The sequence below is a fragment of the Hippopotamus amphibius genome, chromosome X (genome assembly GCF_030028045.1).
Source record: "Hippopotamus amphibius kiboko isolate mHipAmp2 chromosome X, mHipAmp2.hap2, whole genome shotgun sequence".
NCBI classification, from domain to species: Eukaryota; Metazoa; Chordata; class Mammalia; order Artiodactyla; family Hippopotamidae; genus Hippopotamus; species Hippopotamus amphibius.
Genome location: NC_080203.1, coordinates 22650554 through 22670538, shown reverse-complemented (window position 1 = coordinate 22670538; position 19985 = coordinate 22650554). Strand labels below are relative to the sequence as shown.

At 36.0% G+C, this 19985-nt stretch overlaps 1 protein-coding gene across 2 annotated transcripts in view; it reads right to left on the bottom strand.

Annotated features, from left to right (window-relative positions):
- The window catches only part of ZNF280C (zinc finger protein 280C), a 55918-nt gene extending 37902 nt beyond the window's left edge, over positions 1 to 18016 (bottom strand). The window contains exons 1-6 of one of the 2 annotated variants that reach the window (XM_057719218.1): positions 17905 to 18016; positions 9102 to 9147; positions 8932 to 8985; positions 4273 to 4416; positions 1959 to 2024; positions 1718 to 1863 (exon numbers count right to left, since the gene is read on the bottom strand). In XM_057719218.1, coding sequence (XP_057575201.1) covers positions 1718 to 1863; positions 1959 to 2024; positions 4273 to 4416; positions 8932 to 8962 — 387 coding nt within the window. In that variant the 5' untranslated portion in view covers positions 8963 to 8985; positions 9102 to 9147; positions 17905 to 18016. The remainder of the gene's footprint in view (positions 1 to 1717; positions 1864 to 1958; positions 2025 to 4272; positions 4417 to 8931; positions 8986 to 9101; positions 9148 to 17904) is intronic. The other variant, XM_057719219.1, reaches the window with a different exon arrangement.
- Positions 18017 to 19985: the final 1969 nt, after the last annotated feature.

The window sequence follows — 19985 nt, the reverse complement described above, 5'->3', positions numbered from 1 at the left end:
CTAAAGGTGGCCCCCATGATTTCCTCCTGATATTTACACTTGTATAATCCCCCATTGAGTGTGGGCGGGACCTGTGATTGCTTCTAAGAGATATGGCAAAAGTGACATGATGTACATGATTATGTTACATAGGCCATCTTTCCCTTGCTGCGTTTGAGGAAACAACCAAGTCATGTTCGGAAGACCTACATGGCAAGGAACTGAGGACAGTCTCCAGCTGACAGCAGTAAACACTGACGCCTCCAGCCTGACAACCCACAAAGAAGTGGATACTGCCAACAACAATGTGAGCTTGGAAGCAGTATTAAATGATACTGCAGCTCTGCCCGACACCTTGATTGCAGCCTGGCTCAGCAGAGGACCCAGTTAAGCCATACCCTGACTCCTGACTCACAGAAACCATGAAATAATAAGCACATATTGCTTTAAGCGTCTAAGTTTGTGGTACTATTGTTAAGCAGCAATAAATAATTACTCCATGGTGCTTTGTCAGTCATCCTTTCAAGTAAAAGTGGCAATCTATTAAAAAAAAACCAGCTAGTTCAACTTGCAATTCAACCTCACAAGTGCTTTTCCTCAAGAAAACTTCATACTGCAGATACAGAAATGCTTTATGCATACTACCCAATTCATCATACAGAGTATTTAAAAAGAAGTGTATTCAACGGTTGAAAGTTAATAAAATTAGAAAACAATTTATTACTTCTTCAAGAATATTTTTAAGTGAAAGTGAAATTTTTTTACTGTGAGTGCCTGGTGGTCACCAATACAAAAACTACTAGTACAGTTGGGTGCCACCGCCTTGATTCATATTAAGGCACCAGCAGTTTCACCCTCCATTGCCTTTGCACCACTAGTGCAAATGTTAAAGTGAAAAGGGCAAACATCTTAGTGTTACTATGACAATGGTTTTGACCTCACAGACCCCTGAAAGAGTCTCAGGGAACCCCAGTGGTCTGCAAAGTACACCAATGCTCTAAGACAATGCTTCTATTTTTAAAAGCATATACTTAAATGTATGGATGGATGTGTGTATGTGCATATTTTAAAAACTCTGGGGTAACCTGGATTAAACTCCCAGATCCATCCATTACCAGTTGTGTGGCCTTGAGTGAATGAATCATTTAGACTCTCTGAGACTCAGTTTCCTCAACTATAAAATGGGGGAAATAATTGCGCTTACCTCACAGGGAAGTTATAAAAATTAGAAGAGATTAATTTATACAGAGAATTTAGAACTAAGACTTACCCATATTGACAGACTAACAAATGTTAAATATTACCATTATCTATTATTTCTGTTAAAAGTTTTAAAAACTAAACTATGAAAGTTATGTTTTCAAAATAAACAGCAATAATGACCTTGGAAAAATCTTCCCCATTAAGAATACCTGGTTCAGTTTACTATCTTAAGAATTTTGCCATTGTGCAATATTCATTACTGATTATACATTTTATTCACCTTTAGATAGCATAGTTTTCAATATTACACCTATTTAATTTAAGCATATTACCTGATTTATTGACAGGTTGGATAGTTAGTTCCTGCAGCTATTATTTTGGGTATTGGCTGAGCTATCATAAAGATGGTGACATTTTCTGATAGTGATTATGTTTCTACTAGGATGGTGACTAGCTATGATAGTCCACAATTCTAACTGGGTTTATAATATCCAATGTGTCCCTGATCTAAGTATGTAGTTTTAGAAACACTTACAGGTTTAGACACGTTCTGAACAATATCAGAGCTATGTGAAGGTTTAGATTCAGGATGAAATCCAGACATGGAAGGCACTGGACCTGCTGGACCTGATGTTGGGTCTTTGTAGTCTTCACTTGTAGGCTTGAAAGCATCAGTAGCACCTGTATTTTAAAATTACACAAACATTGACTATTTCTCTACACAACCAAGTTTGTCAAAATATTTCACTTTAAAATTAAAATAATACATACTATACCTTGACTGAGTGTCTCATTCTTTACTGCCTTTGAAGATGAGCTGCGATTACCTCTGTTCAAAATATCTATAAAATTATATTATTTAAATTTTTTTATTTGAATGAAATATATATCAAGATAAGAGAAAAAACTTTCCAAACATATATCCATATATAACCAACAATCACAGTATATTTCTTTCTCTTAATGGTGATAGGGTTGTATATAGACTTGAGTTTACTGTGACTGGAAATCAAGCCCTTCCCCAATCTCCATGCCACATTCACACCCCTAAAAGCCTGGAAGTTTCATTATGGGCAAGCTGATGGATTATCTGTACCATTGCTCTTGACTTCTGAAAGGGATACCATCAGAGACTGCAGACTGAATTGAATCTAGAGTTTACAAAAATATTTCATATCTACTTACTACACCAAAAGTCAATTTCAGACTGACATGACCTTCTGGATCAGTTTAAAACTGCTCACTCTTATATCCATGTGAACCCATAACTTCTAGGTTATTAAGGAATCAAATGAAAATTTGGAAAAATAGAGATTTACCTAAAATTGCTAATCAGGAGAAGGTACAAAGCAGATAAAAAATCCCATAAGACATCAAAAAATTTCCTTTTCCCCCTCCTAGTAGGAAAGAACCAGATCTCATAAAATAGTTATAAAGTAAAAGGTCACACAAAAGTAGGGTTTTTGACTAAGCACTACAGAAGTCTGCTAGGAGAAAAAATCTGCTTATTCAAACAACTTGGTATTGTTTTCATTCAGAAATTCAAGATAAGTATTTACCCAAGCCATTAAAGAGCTGTTCCTATAGTACTTTTTGGTGACTGCAGTGTATTAAACACAAGTTTTTATCCCCCCTCTTATAGTGGTTCTTTTAAAATATTTAGCTCATGTTCCATATGCTAAAATATTTTATGCCTCACACATCAAACATCAATAAAATCATTTAAATTCTGAGTTATTTAGAAAAGAAATTTCACTGGGGTCAATTTTCTTTTTGATAGAATCACTTAAAATACACATTCTAGTTGAGTACTAGTCATCTATAATTGATATAAATACAATGTGAACTGTCACGCTTTCAATAAGATGATTTGAATAATTCTGAAATATAGTAATATTTCAGCATAAAAATAATCACAGTGACTAGGAAACATTAAGAGACTATTATATTCTGTTCCTCTATCAGCAGCAAATATGCCTACATGCTTACTTCACTGAAGTGGTATTCCACTGAGCATCTCTTAATTTGCCACAGGAAGTGATACTGAAAATTAAACTAAATTAAATTATTCTACCTTTGATAAAACTGAATAGAAGTGCTATTCCAAGTTTAGAGTCAAGAGAAGCAAGAACTAGGCTTTCAGAAAATTACAAACTTTTCTCTAAACCACACTATTATGCACTGCCATAGTAAGTAAGAAAACACTGATATGCTGGCTACATTCTTTGGTAAATTCTCCTGGCTTAACAAACATATATATAATGAGAAAGAATCTGTTTCTTCATTCTCCACTGAAACTCAGTACGTTGTTCCTCTGCATTTTACACATTTCTGATTGGACATTTAACAAGTATCATTAATATCTTCACTTTAACATTATAACAATGTCAAGTCTAATTACTCTAACAGAAATCCACAAAGGTACTGGACATATTCTCCCAGAAAGCCATGAGGATTAAGTGTGCTGACTGCCTGCATCATCCTAGTACAGTAGCTGAACATCAGGCCACTGTATAATATACAGTAATCAGGAGTTGATGAAAGATGGGTGTGGCCAGAAACTACCCCCCATGTTGGTACACAGACCAGTGCCTTTTTATTTTTGTAGCCATGAATCAAGATGACACTGATGACGCAGTTGCCTGAGTGTAAGAAACTCCATCAAAGACTAACACAAACTTATTTAGTAGTCCGACATTTTAAGCAAAGCATTCCAAGACTTCCTTTTCTAGGTACATTTGGGTTTAAGGGAGAAAAAGAAAAGTTAACAAATAAACAGGTAAAGAGGCTACTTGGCTCCAATAAAATTATGATTTCTAATCTCAAAAGGCCTACAATGCTGTTAACCTTTAGTTAACTTAATTAACATTTTCCTTTTCTCTCATGTATTTTTATCTCTCACACCTCCTTATTCAAGTCCCCAACCACATCCTCCCTCTGATTCTCACAAATTCTTACTGACCTCTATGCTTTCTCTCTCTTTCACCTCCAGCTCCTTATAGAGTAACAAGGACATATAAGACAGCCCCAGGTTTTTCATTAGAAAACAACATCTTATAAAACTCTGCTTCACTGAAAGTAAATGCTTACTAGAAATGGCTGGTTTTGGACTTGATATCTCGCCAACAAAGATCAGATCATCGTCTTCATCCTGAATTTCCTCTGCTTTCCTCTGCCATGGTTCCAGCTCTTCTTCTTCACATTCCATCAACAGTTCTGCCATTTTAGAATTATCTCATTTTTGAAAAGAGAGAATCAAATTTTATTTTTTAATACTTTTTTCTGCAATACATAGTATGATATTTAAGATGTACTTTAATAATTCTAATAGCAATTCCTGAACTATTTGTCAGTAAATGGTAACAAAAGTATGAGACTCAGAACTCAATCTCTAATATCTAAACTAGCAAAATTAAGCTAGCCAGATAGATAATGGATGACAGTAGTTATTTACAGTGGCTAATAATTTAGGAACAATCAAATCCAATCAAAGTGAGTTTCAGTTCTATGACTAGAATATGATTATATCCATGAAAAGGACTGTACCTGTTATCTGAAAACCCCCCCCAAACTTCTTATCAACAAAAGGGAGATAAATTGAGAATAAGAAGCAACCAAAACTTCAAAGGTTTCATGCCAGCATAACAGACAGTACCCAAGAGACCAGGAGTGAAATTAGATTTTATTTTCAGGTATTCATCATCTTATATCATTATACTTCCCAACTGTACATATTGGCTTGTGGATTCACCTGTCTGGCAAAATGTATTCATATTTTTATTGAAGAACTTTTCATTAGATAGGTTCACAGTATTCAATGATTCAGAATTTTTGTATACATATTGGCTACTTTTATCATTACTCTCCACGGTTAATGTAAAACAACCCTGTAAGAATAATAAAAATCCCAGACTTAACAACAACAAAAAGAATAAGCAGCAACAGGTAGGAGATATACTAGAAAAACTGAACCAGATTCAGGGACGCTAGGCACAGGGCAAGGCACAGATGAGGTGCTGGAACAAAAATAGGATAACTAAGTGAGGCTTATTCCATCCCAGCACAGATTAAGCATTTCTCACCTGAAGAAACTAAGTAAAGAACATAATGTTGATACCACCAGCCTGCAAGCGCTGACCAATCACACAGTGCTACCAGGAAGCATTTTAGTGCCTCATTCTTAAATATGGATGGACACCCAATAAGCCCCAGAAACATGACTAAAATCTCCAATGTGAAAGACCAAAGCAATAAAACAGACCAAAAGATATTAAAGAAACCAGAGATAATACAGAGGACAAGAGAAAACATTAGAGAGACTGTAATTAGCATTTTAAAGAGATAAGACAGGAATGTTATAAAAAGTAATATTCACAAAGCAAAAAGACTAAAAATAAAGCAGCCAAAATTCAGGAAAGAAAAATAAAATGCCAAAGTTGAGTAAATATCCCATAAGTGGAACTAAAAGACAAAAGATATACTAAATAGAGAAGACAAGTTTATTATAAAATCATTTCAAAGGTACAACTCCTGTAATAAAAGTCCCAGAAAAGAATAGAGAAAAAAGACAGGGGATATAATCAAAGGAAAAATACAGGAAAAATTCCCAGTTCTAAAGGACATAAATGTCTGGATTGAAAGGGCCCACCAGCACCTGGCACAGTGATCAAGATAAAACCTACAGTAGATGGACAAATCATGAAACTTCAGAATGCTGGAGACAAAGAGAATATCCTAAAATCTGAGAGAGAGAGAGAGAGAAAGTTAGAATAATGATTTCAAAGTCTTAGCAAAAATAATTTTCAATTTAGAATTCTATACCCAGCCAAGATTTTCATCAAGCATGAAGTTACATATTCTTTCATCAAGAATAAAGACCAGCAACATCATACAAATTTACCTCCCATTCACCCTTTCTTTCTTAAAAAGACCCCATCAAAATATGAGACTTAAGGAGGAAGACACAGAATGCAGAAAACATGACATTCAACACAATACAAAGGCAAAGGGAAGTCCCAGGACAATACTGTTCAACAGATCTAGAGAGCAACCAGCCAGAGTAGAGCCAAACATTACTCCCAGGAGGAATGTCTCTAGGAGACCAAACACACACATACACACACACACACACAGATTAACAATCAAATTGTTGGATTACCTGACAAATTTTACCATATAGAAAATCAAGTTAAGAGGCTACAGAGGGTGTGAGAAGACTTGGCTATAGATTTTAATAAAATTTAGCAAATTTTAAAAAGCAAAAAATTTAAATTGCTGGATATACTAAAAATAAGAAAAAGGAAATGTATCCATAATATATTATTACCATCGTATCAATACTATGCTCATCAGCAAACAATATTTGTTATGGTCATCACAATAAAAACATCAGATATGATTTAACCAAAAATTGAGATATAACTACATTGGGAGATGCTTCGGGGTGGGGGCGGTTACATGTAAGAAAACTAAAATCCTCCTATGCCTTGACGGAAAAATTATTAGATGATGGCAAAAACTGATAATTCAAGAGATAGTAGTATGTATTTTAAAAATTTAGAAATGAAGTAATTATTTTAAAAAAATAGCTAAACTATTCAAAGTGGTTGCCTTGAAAAAACAGGGAGTACTTAGGCCCAAAAAACATGCACACATCTCTCTCTTGTTTGCTCTCTCACTCTTCAAGAATCTGTTGGTATGCAACCTATAAATTTCTGATTGTCTTTTTTAAACTATTTCTATTTTGTTTTAAAAAAAAGCACCCAAATTAAAATAATAGCAATGAGGATGGATATAACTGGCGCTAGATATGTGGAGTGAGATGTGGAGGGGGTAAGAACTTTGAAAAAATAAAAACAAAACAAAATAGTAACTCTAGGGCTCTGGCTTAGACAATGATATCCTTTTTTTTTTAAGTAGACAATGATATTTATTTATTTAGTTTTTTATTTTTTTCAGATCTTTATTGGAGTATAATTGCTTTACAATGTTGTATTAGTTTCTGCTGTACAACAAAGTGAATCAGCTATATGTATACATATATCACCATATCCCCTCCCTCTTGAGCCTCCTTCCCACCCTCCCTATCCCACCCCTTTAGGTGGTTGCAAAGCATCGAGTTGATCTCCCTGTCCTATGCAGCAGCCTTCCACTAGCCATCCATTTTACATTTGGTAGTGTATATATGTCAATGTTACTCTCTCGCTTCTGGTTCTGGCTAAGACTATGATATTTAAAATTTATCTTTCAAATTAACTAATTTCTAAAGGTAATTTTACTAGATTAAAACTGTCATTTCTACTTTTGACTCAAAATTAAAAGGTACTATGTGAAAACAATGATTTGGTGATGGCAGACAAAAGAAACACTTTAACAAATTGGTGCTATTTTCTAACAAATTTTTAAAATTTAGTTTCCCCTTCTATACAGGTATATCATTTCTGAGCATAATGTTTAATGCTTAGTAGTTCACCTACCATAAAACAAAATAAAAAACATTCTACCTTCCCAAATGTAACCAATTTTATGAACTGATCTTTCTTTTCTAAACCTTACTTAAAAAATATATACAGAATGCTCTAAGTGAAATAATTAAAAGAGTAATTCATAGTTTAGCATTTGCATATTCTTGAAAATGCCATCTTCACTGTGTCCCTCGGAGCCCTCATTTGTACTGTTTTTTCCATCTAAAATACCCTTCCTCCTTACCTTATACTGTCCATATTATTCAAGTAGAGTAGAAAGAGCATGGACTTGACATCAAATTGAATAGTTCAAACCTTCATTGCACCGCTTCTAATCATGTAACTCTGGATAAATTACTTGAATCTGTTTCCTCACCTATAATATGGGTATAATATCTACCTAATAGAAGTGGTAATGTAGATTTAGGGAAAAGCTATATGAAGTATCTAACTTCAAGCAACACTCAACAAAATATTAACTCCCTGCTCCTTCCCAATTCTTGGTTCATTTATAACTTCCTCAATAAACTATTAGATCCTGTTTTTCTTCCACCTCTTACTACACTGACAGCCTATGCCAGGCAACTCAAAATATACTATATATGATCTCAAACTGCTCACTATTCCTTAATGTGTCTTAACTTTACATGTCTAACTCCAAAGTAAGCTCCTTGAGAGTAAAGAACATATTTTCTTTTTCCTTTACATTTCCTCCTACATTTACAGCAGTCTACTGGATATGGTAACCCAAGGGCTAAGAAACCAGGCAAAGTCAGGCAATGCCAAATTTAAAAAAATTAGAGACCCATGTATACTGATAATAAAAAAATTTTGTATCTACATTAATACCATGGTCTTAATACCATGTCGACACATAGGTCTTCCTCATTTTTTTTTTTAACTGGTTACTGACACTGTGAATATATTCAAGATAGATTGTTGAGCAAAAAATTTTAAGGGCACATAGTAGCACATATAATATACTCTTATTTAGAAATAATTTATTTTTTTGTGTATGCATAGAAAAAAGTTTGTGATTCTGTATACCAAACCGATAATAATAATTATCTCTGGAGATGAGGAAGAAACACTTCATTTCTACTTTACTGACATTTTTATTCTATGTAGTTCTTTTTTTACTATGAGATTACTTTAATAAATTTAAGTATTTTTGTGTGTTTATTTTTAACGGGCCTACCTCTGTCTCTCTCACCTTTTCTCATGAAACAAGGTTATCAGTATAAGAGCCAAGTACACTAGTATCACTTGCAGCAGAAATACTTACTTTTTGGTTGACAAGGGTTGTCGTTGTCCATCAAGTTGCAGAGTCACCTAAGCACTAACACATGACATCAATCAATTTTATGAGTCACTTTAAGTAGCATCAAATATACTGAAACATGGTACTTGGGATTCAGAAATCTTTGGGTCTAATTTCAGTCTCCAGAAACTCACCATGTGACTCCAGACAAGGTAGCAAGTTAGGTCTCAGTTTTATGCCCTATAAAATAAAGATACTTACTATTAGGATGGTTTTGTTAAATTAAATGTACACAGATTAAATATTTTTCTCTACAAAAAGTTTACCTTCTGAGTTTGATATACATATGCTACTCACTTTCCATAATTGGTTCATTCCTGAATGAATGCAAATTTCATAAATAAAATGCTGAATGTAATAAGCATTTATTACTTGAAGAAATCTGACAAGTTATTAAATTACAAATAATTTTTGAAAAGCATCCTTCTGTAAATGAGTAATCACCCTGTAATACATGTTTTAGTAAATCTGAATTTTGAAATACTAAGTAACATTAATCTTTAACTACTCTTCACATTTCAGAAATAAATTAATATTATAAAAAAACATTCAAATTTTTAGGTTTTTTTGGATTCTCATAAATGCTAACTGAAAGGAACAGAAAACTAGTTGGATACATTTTATCATACATTAATTCATTAAAAAATAATTACTCATTGCCTTCTGTACTCAATGTAACATGCTCAGTTCTAGGGAAAAATTAAGGTGAATAAATCAGAGTCCTTGCCTTTGGAAGTTTACGATGTACTATCTATGTTTCTTTGGCTTTTTAAAAAGCTGTTACATTAAACATTTTAAAAAAACATTTAAATTGCATTCTTTAAAATAGGAATTTCTGTTCTGAATTCTCATGCACATACCGTATTTTTTACATGTAAGATAAACATGCTTAAAAAAAACTATTTCAGCTATTTAAAAAAGTTAAAACTTAAACATCAAAAATCTAATGTATTAAGATAAACAGAGTTAACTGAGACTCCACTTTTGTCTTTATCCTCAGAGTAGCAAAAACAAGCTTACTTGCTTTTTCCAATTCCAAATCATTTAGACTGAATTAATCTAAGGAAAAAACTACTTTAACTCCAGAAGAAGTTACTGGTATAAATGTTTGAATTACTATTACAAGAATCTCTAGTGAAATCTGTACTTAAGTAAATTCCCCTAGTTTTGAGGTTTGGCAATTGAAATCTCTGAACTCAATTTTTGAATAGTTATTGCTTGTCCCTAAACTAGAATTAAGGTAATGCATATGTCAGGTAGATAAATACATGACAATTCTTGCTCAGCATTAAGCACCTACTGCTATAAAGAATATAGAACATTTTTTAAGAGTTACAATTGTACAGCCTTTGAGACTCATATAGAACCTTTTATTAAATGATCATATACAATATCTATTGGTACAAATACCCTAAATTAGTACTAAATATACAAGTAGTCTATATAAACAAGTCATAGCCACTGCCTATGACTACAGAGACAGCTTTTGAGGCTGATAGCAGCCACAAAGGAGCCCCAATTGGTAGGAGCCTCATTCATACCACTCAGATGCCATTAGAACCATAACTTCAGTCTAAAGCTGTGCTATCCAATAAGGTAGTTGAGCCCCCCCCGCCCCAAACTATCACCACAAAAAACTCTCATCACTTCAGTGTTTTGGTGGCAAGGCAAGGAATTCCATGGGAAATTAAGTCATCTGTTAAAGAAATGGAGTATCTAGCAAAACATGCAATATCTTAGAATTTCAATAAGAGCAACTGCAAAGGGTCTCTAGATTCTGCAACTCAGAGTTGGCACCAAAATAAGCAGAAAAGAACTCGCCACTTCAACTATTGACACAGCTAGAGATACTATGCCCATATTTAATACACTGGTCTTATGGGGGGAAAATGAATTCCAAGTAACTGACTAACGAAAGACCTCTTGGAGCACAACCCATTGAGTTTTTGGAGACTGCATGTATAAATAATTATAATTACCATATATATGTATATTTGTTTCAGCTTTTATACATCTAAAATTCGACTGTCTTTTAAGAGTTAATTCTACAAAAATTTTTTTAAAACATTAATGGATTAAAAGAGTTACAATAGGGGTCTTCCCTGGTGGTGCAGTGGTTAAGAATCCGCCTGCCAATGCAGGCGACACACGTTCGAGGAGGATCCCACATGCTGCGGAGCAACTAAGCCCGTGCGCCACAACTACTGAGCCTGCACTCTAGAGCCCACAAACCACAACTACTGAACCCATGTGCCACAACTACTGAAGCCCACATGCCTAGAGCCTGTGCTCTGCAACAAGAGAAGCCACTGCAAAGAGAAGCCCACACACTGCAATGAAGAGTAGTCCCCACTTGCTGCAACTAGAGAAAGCCCATGCACAGCAATGAAGACCCAACACAGCCAATAAATAAATAAATAAATAAACATATTAAAAATAGTTACAATAGTAAATTGTATATTACGTGTACTTTACCACAAGATAAAATATTTTAAAAAATAATAGATACCATTTCATACCCACTAAGCTGGTTGTAACCAAAAAGACAGATCATAACAAGCTTTGGCAAGGATATGGAGAAATTGGAACCCTTATACACTGCTGGTAGGAATATAAAATGGTGTGAACACTGTGGAAAACACTTTGGCAGTTCCTCACAAACTTAGACATAAAGTTACCATATGACCCAGCAATTCCACTCCTTGCAAGAGAGAACTGAACACACATGTCCACACAAAAACTTATAGATAAAAGTTCATAGCAGTATTATTGATAATAGCAAAAAAAGTAACCCAAATTCCTGATTAATGGAGAAACAAAATGTGATATACCTATACAATGGAATAATATTGTCATAGAAAGGAATGAAGTACTGATATATACTGCAAAATGGATGGATGGACCTTGAAAACATTATACTAAGTGAAAGAAGCCAGTCAAAAAGACCACATATTGTATGATTTCATTTATATGAAATGTCCAGAAATGGCAAATCCATAAAGGCAGAAAGTAGAGTAGTGGTTGCCTAGGGCTGGAAGGGTTGGGGGAAAATGAGGAGTGACTTCTAAAGGGTATGGGATTTCTTTCAGGTGATGAAAATGTTTTGTGGTGATGGTTGCACAACACTGTGAATGTACTACAATCACTGAATTGTACACTTCAAATGGGTGAATTATGTGAATTGTAGCTCAATAAAGCTGTTAAGCATAAAATAAGCAGGTAGGATATAAGCCTGGTGGTGATGGAAGTCACTATGTGGAGAAGACTACCTATGAAAGACGCCAACAAAGAGAATAGCAAAGCCATAAGATTACGGTGTAGAGGAAAAGAGGGTAGGACAGGGAGACAATCAAGTTCTGATGCTACCATTTAAACACTTAAGCCATGCTTGAGGCAAATTAGCTACTAAAACTTTTCAGTTAAGAGAGGGAATAATTGTTCATTCTGGTCAAACTACTTTGAGCTAAGTTTCTGGTACTTACATTCAAGAGTAAGAATACACTTGCCAACAAATTACCCCAACATTTTCGAAACTTATAGCTCAAAATACTTATATTCCAGATGATACAAGAAATACTTATATTTCAGACGGTACAAGAAAGCTCTAAAACAATATACTGTTTTGCTGTCTATCTAAAAAATTAACATAAGCATACTCCAAGGATCATCTGAATGACTACCTTATAACTAAGCTCAGTCACATAGTTTCAGTACTCACATTTTTAAAAACTGAGATATAACTGACATATAACATTATATTAGTTTCAGGTGTACAACACAATGATTTGATATACGCATATATTACAAAATGATATCACAGTAAGTCTACTTAACATCTATCATCTCATATAGTTACAATTTTTTTTCTTGTGATGAGAACTTTTAAGATCTACTCTTTCAGCAACTTTCAAATATACAATAGTCTTACTAACTGTAATCACCACACTATATTACATCCCCAGGACTTATTTTATAGATGAAAATTTGTACCTTTTGACCACCTTCATTCAATTTTGTCCCCTCTCCCCCAACCACCAATCTGTTATCTGTATCTACGAGGTGTGTGTGTGTTTTAAAGATTCCACATACAAGTGAGGTCATACGTTATGTGTCTTTCTGTCTGACTTAGCATAATGCCCTAAAGGTCCATCCCTGTTGTTGCAAATGGCAGGATTTCCTTCTTTTTTTATGGCTGAACAATGCTCCACATTTTCTTTATTTGTTCATCCAAAGATGGACAGTTAGGTTTTTCCATGTCTTGGCTATTACAATAATATTATAACATTATGATATTATAATAATGCTGCAACGAACATGGGGGTGCAGATATCTTTTTGAGTTTTAGTGTTTTTGTTTCCTCTGGATAAATACTCAGAAGTGGAACTGTTGGATCATATCAGTACTCCTGTTTTTGTCTGTATTTACTATTGTATTGTCATCAAGTACTATCATTTTTACTGCTGCTGGCTAATAAAAGATCAGAGGGAGAGAATATCTAAATGATGCATTTGTACTGAATGAAGGGAAAATGACAGTATGTATGGTTAGCTAAAGAAATGAAGGTATTGAAAAAGTTTAAATAGAAAAACCTTGCTACTGTTTCGATAGATATGAATCATGGGTATGAAAAACTCAATAAAAGTAGTCAGTGACTTTGTTTCACCAAAATATATTATTCAATGTATTAAAGTTGATTTGAATGGCATTGATTTTGCAGTTTTGATTATTTTGTTTTATGATTGTACAAGAACTCTAAGAATATTTAAACATTTTAAGAGGGTGTCTGTGAAAATGTTTTCCTTATAATAGGAATTAATTGGTACTGTACTCAAATCCAAGAAACACTGGATTATACCTTGGTTTCTTAGTCAATTTCACTGGCACCTAAACAAACTCTCAAACCAGGTTTTGGGAACAAATCATATATAATTTAGAAGAAAAACATAAACTCATCATCTTTTCTTTGTCCAAGAAGTTTTTGTATTGTGGAAATTTATTATTTTGAAAGCTTGAAAACATGAAGTCCAGGTACATTTTTAGCAGATTTTTGATAACCTTACTATATCCTCCCTAATTTAAGTTTTCAACTTTTGTCTCTGTTGACCTTCATACTTCATCTATATGTAGAAAGTAGCTAATTGATACCAAGATTTAAAATTCATTAGCATAATACTTGGCAAAGATTGTCTATATTTTAAAACATTTTAATATTAGCTTTTGGGATGGACCACCACCCTAATAAAATCTACTTTCTGCAAAGTAATTTTTATATCATATTCAGGATAAAGATTTTATCTATAAGAAGATGCTTTTATTGTAATTCATATGTAAAAGATATAATCTGGAGAAAAGACTAATGCATAATTGGCCTTTCAAAGACAAATTATAAAACAAATATTTTATATGTTTCATAAGATAGTCTATAATCACTAATTCCTAAAGTAACCTCAAGAAATATATATTATTAATTACTTAACATTATGTAGGAATAATACTAATCCACCAGGGAAAATATCAGTAAAAATATGGAGCACAATTATGGGAACACTGGACATAGGGGCTGAATAACTGAGTGGGTATTTGAAGTCTACCACTTTCTGGTTGCCAAACCTATAGGATACTTAACTGGCCTCTTTGAACTTAGTTTTTCTATCTGTAAAATGAAAACAGTAATACCTTCCTTGCAGCACTACTGGAAGATTAAATAAAACACATGAAAAGTTATTGTACTTTGCACTATTTTGCTCAACTTTTCCTTCTTTACTGAAAATCATACAAGTTGATGAATATAAGCACTAAAAAGAAACAAAAGTCTAGTTCATGTACAGAACTGTTAAAATATTGTCACAAATAAAGAACACCAGATTAGTAGTTCTCAAACTTTTTTGGTCTCAGGTCCACTCTTCATTCTTAAAACTTACTGAGGACCCAAATGAGCTTTTTGTTTATGTAGAGTATATCTATTGATACTCACCACATTAGACATTGAAACTGAGAAAAAATTAAATATATATTAATTTATTTAAAGTAATAATAAGCTCATTACATGTCTATATAACTATTTTTAATTAAAACAACCATTTTGTAGCACAGACTATATACTACCAACTGTAAAATAGTCAGTGGGAAGTTGTTGTATAACAAACGGAGTCCAACTGGAGGATGGAAGATGCCTTAGAGGACTGGGGCAGGGAGGGTGGGGGGGGACTCAAGGGGGGGGAGTCAAGGAAGGGAGGGAATACGGGGATATGTGTATAAAAACAGATGATTGAACCTGGTGTACCCCCAAAAAAATAAAAAATAAAAAAATTAAAAAAAATAAAAAATAAAATAAATAAATAAATAAAAAAATAAAAATAAAAAATAAAACAACCATTTTCAAAAACAATTTAATGAGAATGACACTGATTTACATGTTTGCAAATGTCTTTAATATTTGTCTTAATAAAAGATAAGAGGATTCTTTTATCAGCTTCTGAAATGTATTTTTTGTTTTGCTAAGTACATACAAAGAAGTACACCATGACTAAATACTTATTAAATATCTAATAAAATTGGCTTCACTATTTCTTTATTCTTATGCAAATTATTTCTAAAAGGACTTAAAATATAAAAGATGAAATAAAAATGGTCCATGGGAACCAGATGGTACATAGGGATGACTACTTTTCTTGATATACCGAGTGTTATTAAAAACACTCCTTAAAAGAAAACTGTTTTGCAAGGAATGAATTTAAAAAGTCTAGACACATTTTTGATACAAATTACTGAGTAAACCAAGTCTTCCGGAGTCATTATTTAAAACAACCTGACTGAAAATCATATATATTTTAAGTCCTTCTCTGAAGCAAGAAGAAAAAATATTCAGGGTTACATATTCAATTAGTGAATAGTCAGATATTTCTGATCTCTGAAAAGTCACTTTTGAAATAAAACACATTTTCAATATAAATTTCCAATATCCTATCTGTCACTAAAACTACGGGTTACTTTCTATTTACAAAAATTGCTATTCATTTAGGTATTGCCCCTGTCCAATTGGTATAACAAGAACAACAGAAAAATTTGGGTATGGTTCTAAAAGTCCTCTTGAATAAAGAAAACAAACTGGATAGAAGAGGAGGTACAGAATTACATATCCTTTCCTCTTACTCTCTTCTTCCACTAAAAAAGCTGATGCTGAGGAGTAAAACCCTGGGTTGAAAAAAATCAGACTGGACTAGAAAACTTAACTGGGGAAAAGGGGTTGAAGAGAAGAAGCTGAAATTTGGATCCCTTCAACACAGAACTTTTTTCAACTTTTCAACATGCTTAGAAATAATAACAATACTATTTAAATACTAAAAAGTTGAAAAAATATGTCTTAAAAATTTTTACTGAAGTATAGTTGATTTACAATGTTTTGTTGATATGAAGTCTTAAATATTTTAAATATAAAGGAAAAGAAAATTGAAAATGTTACTTATATATTTTAGTTGAGTCTCCTTGCTTATTCTCCTTGACCACCTCACTCTCATAAAAAATGGATCATAATATAGTGAACTGAGCACTGGGTGAGGAGTCAAAAGACCTAGGTTCGAGAATTGGTTCTATCACTCCTAGCCACATGGACCTCAGTAAAGTCTCCTTGAGGCTGTTTCCTCACTTCTAAACAGTTCTATCAACATCTCACAGCCCACCTCAAAAGAGGTGATAGCAATGAAATATACAAATGCAAGATACAACTGTGGTGGGATTTATACCAATATTAAAACATCAAGGGCACACAGCCTTAATTTTATAAGCAAACCGGTGTCTTCATAGGCTTAGTAAAGTTTCTGCGTAAGGAGCCGGTTTGAGTTTTCACTGTAAACTCCCCCGCCCCCCGGCACCAAAGCAGGACACATCACAAATGTTTAGACGAGATTTTTGTAGTTAAAACTCTACTTCTTGGTTTTAATTTTATGTTTAATGGCACTAAAATCACTAATGGCATTAAAAAAATCACAGTTCAAACCTAAAAATAATAACAGCAAAATTTAAGTTCACAGATTTAAAAAACCCCAAAACTAAAAAATCTTTGCAAACAAAGAGAACTCCTTGGATGTAGACCTCCTGTGCTTGCAGAAGCTGGTTCACTTGACATTTTCTTCTCTGATTTCTCCTTTTAAAAAAGCCTTAAAACTTTAGATAAGTTAAGGAGAGCTCCCTCCGTGTCTAGAGGAGAATAAAACCTCAGAATGAGATAATTTTTTCCGTCTCATTAAGTAAAACCTGCAAAGATCACTGTTAAAAAACTGTCTAACTCCACGTTTCTCCTCAGGGCTCTTCTCCTCTAGACAATAACGGAACGGAGCACGATTTCTATGACGGAGGAGTGAAGTCCCTTTGGCAAGAACAACGGTATGAGCACCGAATGACCAGTAACCTGGGTGGGGGGAATCAGGACAGAAAGGAGGGCCCTAAGAGGCCCTGAGGCCAGAAAGTTCGGAACCCTTTCTGGTCTCTATTCCCATGACTGAAGAGCCTTGGGGATGAGCGGGTCTCGCCAAACATCGGCATCATATTTACAAAAGACCGAAGGGAGTTGCCGCCAGAAAAAAAAGCCAAAACTGGGACAGACCGACACATAGGCCCCGGAAGGTGAGGCGGCGGCAGCCGCAACCCGCACGGAACCGGCCCGAACGGCCCAAACGAAGCCGCCAAGCAGCCACCTTTCGGAGCCGGACCCCCGGGCCGGGCTGGCGCAAAATGGTGGCCCACCCGCCGCCGCGCCAAGTCCGTCCCCTCCCCCGCGCCCTGGGCCATCCTGGCGACCCACGCCAGCATCCAGACCCTCGACCTGCCGTTCCTCAAGGCTGGGCCACCTCAGCTGCCCTCAGAGCAAGGTGGTCACAGCCTCTCGGGCGAGCCTCTGCCTGCTTCCGCGCGGCACAGGCAGGGGCGGGGGACACTTACCGCGAGCGGAGCAGGTCGGCCTGACTCGGGAGGAGGAGAAAGAGGAGGAGGAAAGGGAGGAGCGCGAAAGCATTAGGCGGCGGCCACCGCCGCAGCGGTTGCCGGCGGCGACTCTCAGCGCGGAACGAACGCTCCACAAGAGGGCAGAAGTATATAACTACGCGCGCTGCCTCATGGGTAAACGCCAGTTTCTCCCAACCGTCGCCAAACATCCGGGTTCTTTTCTAACCGTCGGAGGCGAGGTGGGGCGTGGCGGGGGGCGTGGCGGGCGTGGCGGGGCGTGGCGGGCACGTGGCGGGCGTTGCGAGCGGGCGGGGCGGGGCGGGGCGTGCGGGGCGTGCGGGCCGGGGCGGGGCGGGGCGGGGGGAGTTGCGGGCGTTGCGAGCGTGCGGGGCGGGGCGGGGCGTGCGGGGCGGGGCGGGGCGTGCGGGGCGGGGCGGGGCGGGGCGGGCGGGCTGGGGCGGGGCGGGCGCGGGCATGTGCGTGGCTTTACACGTTCTGGAAGGTAAGGGTCCTATGCTTGTGGGGGGTGGGTTGTGCGCCACGTGCCACGGGTCGCAGTGAGGGCGTGGCGCTGATGCCGATCTCCTCTGCCAGCCCACTATCGAACCCACGTTGCAATCCCGAAATCGGGGCTACACATCAAATCTGAGCACATGGAAACGTGAATTCTGGGTCCTCTCAGTGTGTAAGGGCTGGAAGCACCAATTAAACAAAATACGGTACTGAAGAGGTTGAAGACATAAACCAAATGAGTAAAAGGAATAAAAGTCAGGTTATTTAAATAATTGGTTAATTTTACTAGATCTGTTTTAAAAATATGATTTTGGTTGCACCTCTTTGTCATTCCTAACTCGGTCATATAGATGTTTATAATAGTTAATAAAATGTAAGAAAAAGTATACTTACAAGAAAAACACTTGCCAAGATACTGCTTGCAGAAACATATTCTGAACAACGTGCACTAAACAGTATAGAAAATTTCCTCTCCCGCTTTTCCTCACAAGGTCTACGCCGCTAGCGGTCCTCCTCTCAATAGTTACAAAGACTTAAAACCTTACCTTAGCAGTTCTCTGACACACGTGTAAGTAAGTTCAATTAGCCACTGAACTGTACCAATTCTTCTGTTTGAGCTAGTTTTGCTTTCTCATCTAACTGCTCTTTGCTATTGGCCCTGATAATAAGCTTTACAAGAAAAGACAGTGAATAATCAAAATAACAAGCATGGAAAGTTTAAAGTTGCAAAATCCTAAAATACTCATATATTGCTCCCCACTTCTGCACAGGCTGATAAGAAGGCTCAGCGCCCTCTTCCATGTTGTCAGTACGAAATTTAAAACTAACAAATTTGCAGTCCTGGCACCTTCACCCTCCGCGCATGTGGGAAATTTCAAACTCGCAACTCTCCAGCCCCGCTACTCCTTTGGCGCAGGCGAGAAATTTAAAACTTGCTAACCTACAGCTAATGAGGGGGTGCTTTTCCCCAGCCCCCTGCCTAAAGACTCCCTCTGCTTCTCTCTCTCAAGACTGTTCTGACCATTTTAGCCCCCCTGCTTTCCGTGGGGGTCCCTTGAGTAATAAAATTTCTCTCAGATTCTCTGTATAGTGTCATGAGCCTGCACATCTGAACTAAAATTAGGAGGAGCAAGAGTCAATCTGCCTCAGAGGGATGGCCGGAAATTGTTTATAAACCAAACCAAAATCCCAATCCAGTTTATTCTTTTTTCAGGAAAAATATAATAGCCAAGAAGGCTGGAAATCTCTGGTCAGCAAATTTTCTTTCAAAAGGAAATGTGCATGAGAAGCCAAATTATAATAAAAAGGAAGTCTGGTGAGAATGGAATCAGCACATAGGAAATTGTTTGGATGATTTTGACTATGCTATCCTTAAAACTCCTCCGCAACCTTCTAGAAAACCACTCTTTTGGTTCCCTTGACTAACTGTCCATGAGTTCCTTTTTTTTTCCAGGACTACCATTAATCAGGATTTACTCCTGTATAGCCTTTTTTGGGCAATTTTTTAATTGAGATAAGTTAACATAAAAATACACCATTTTAAAGTGTACAATACAGTGATTTCC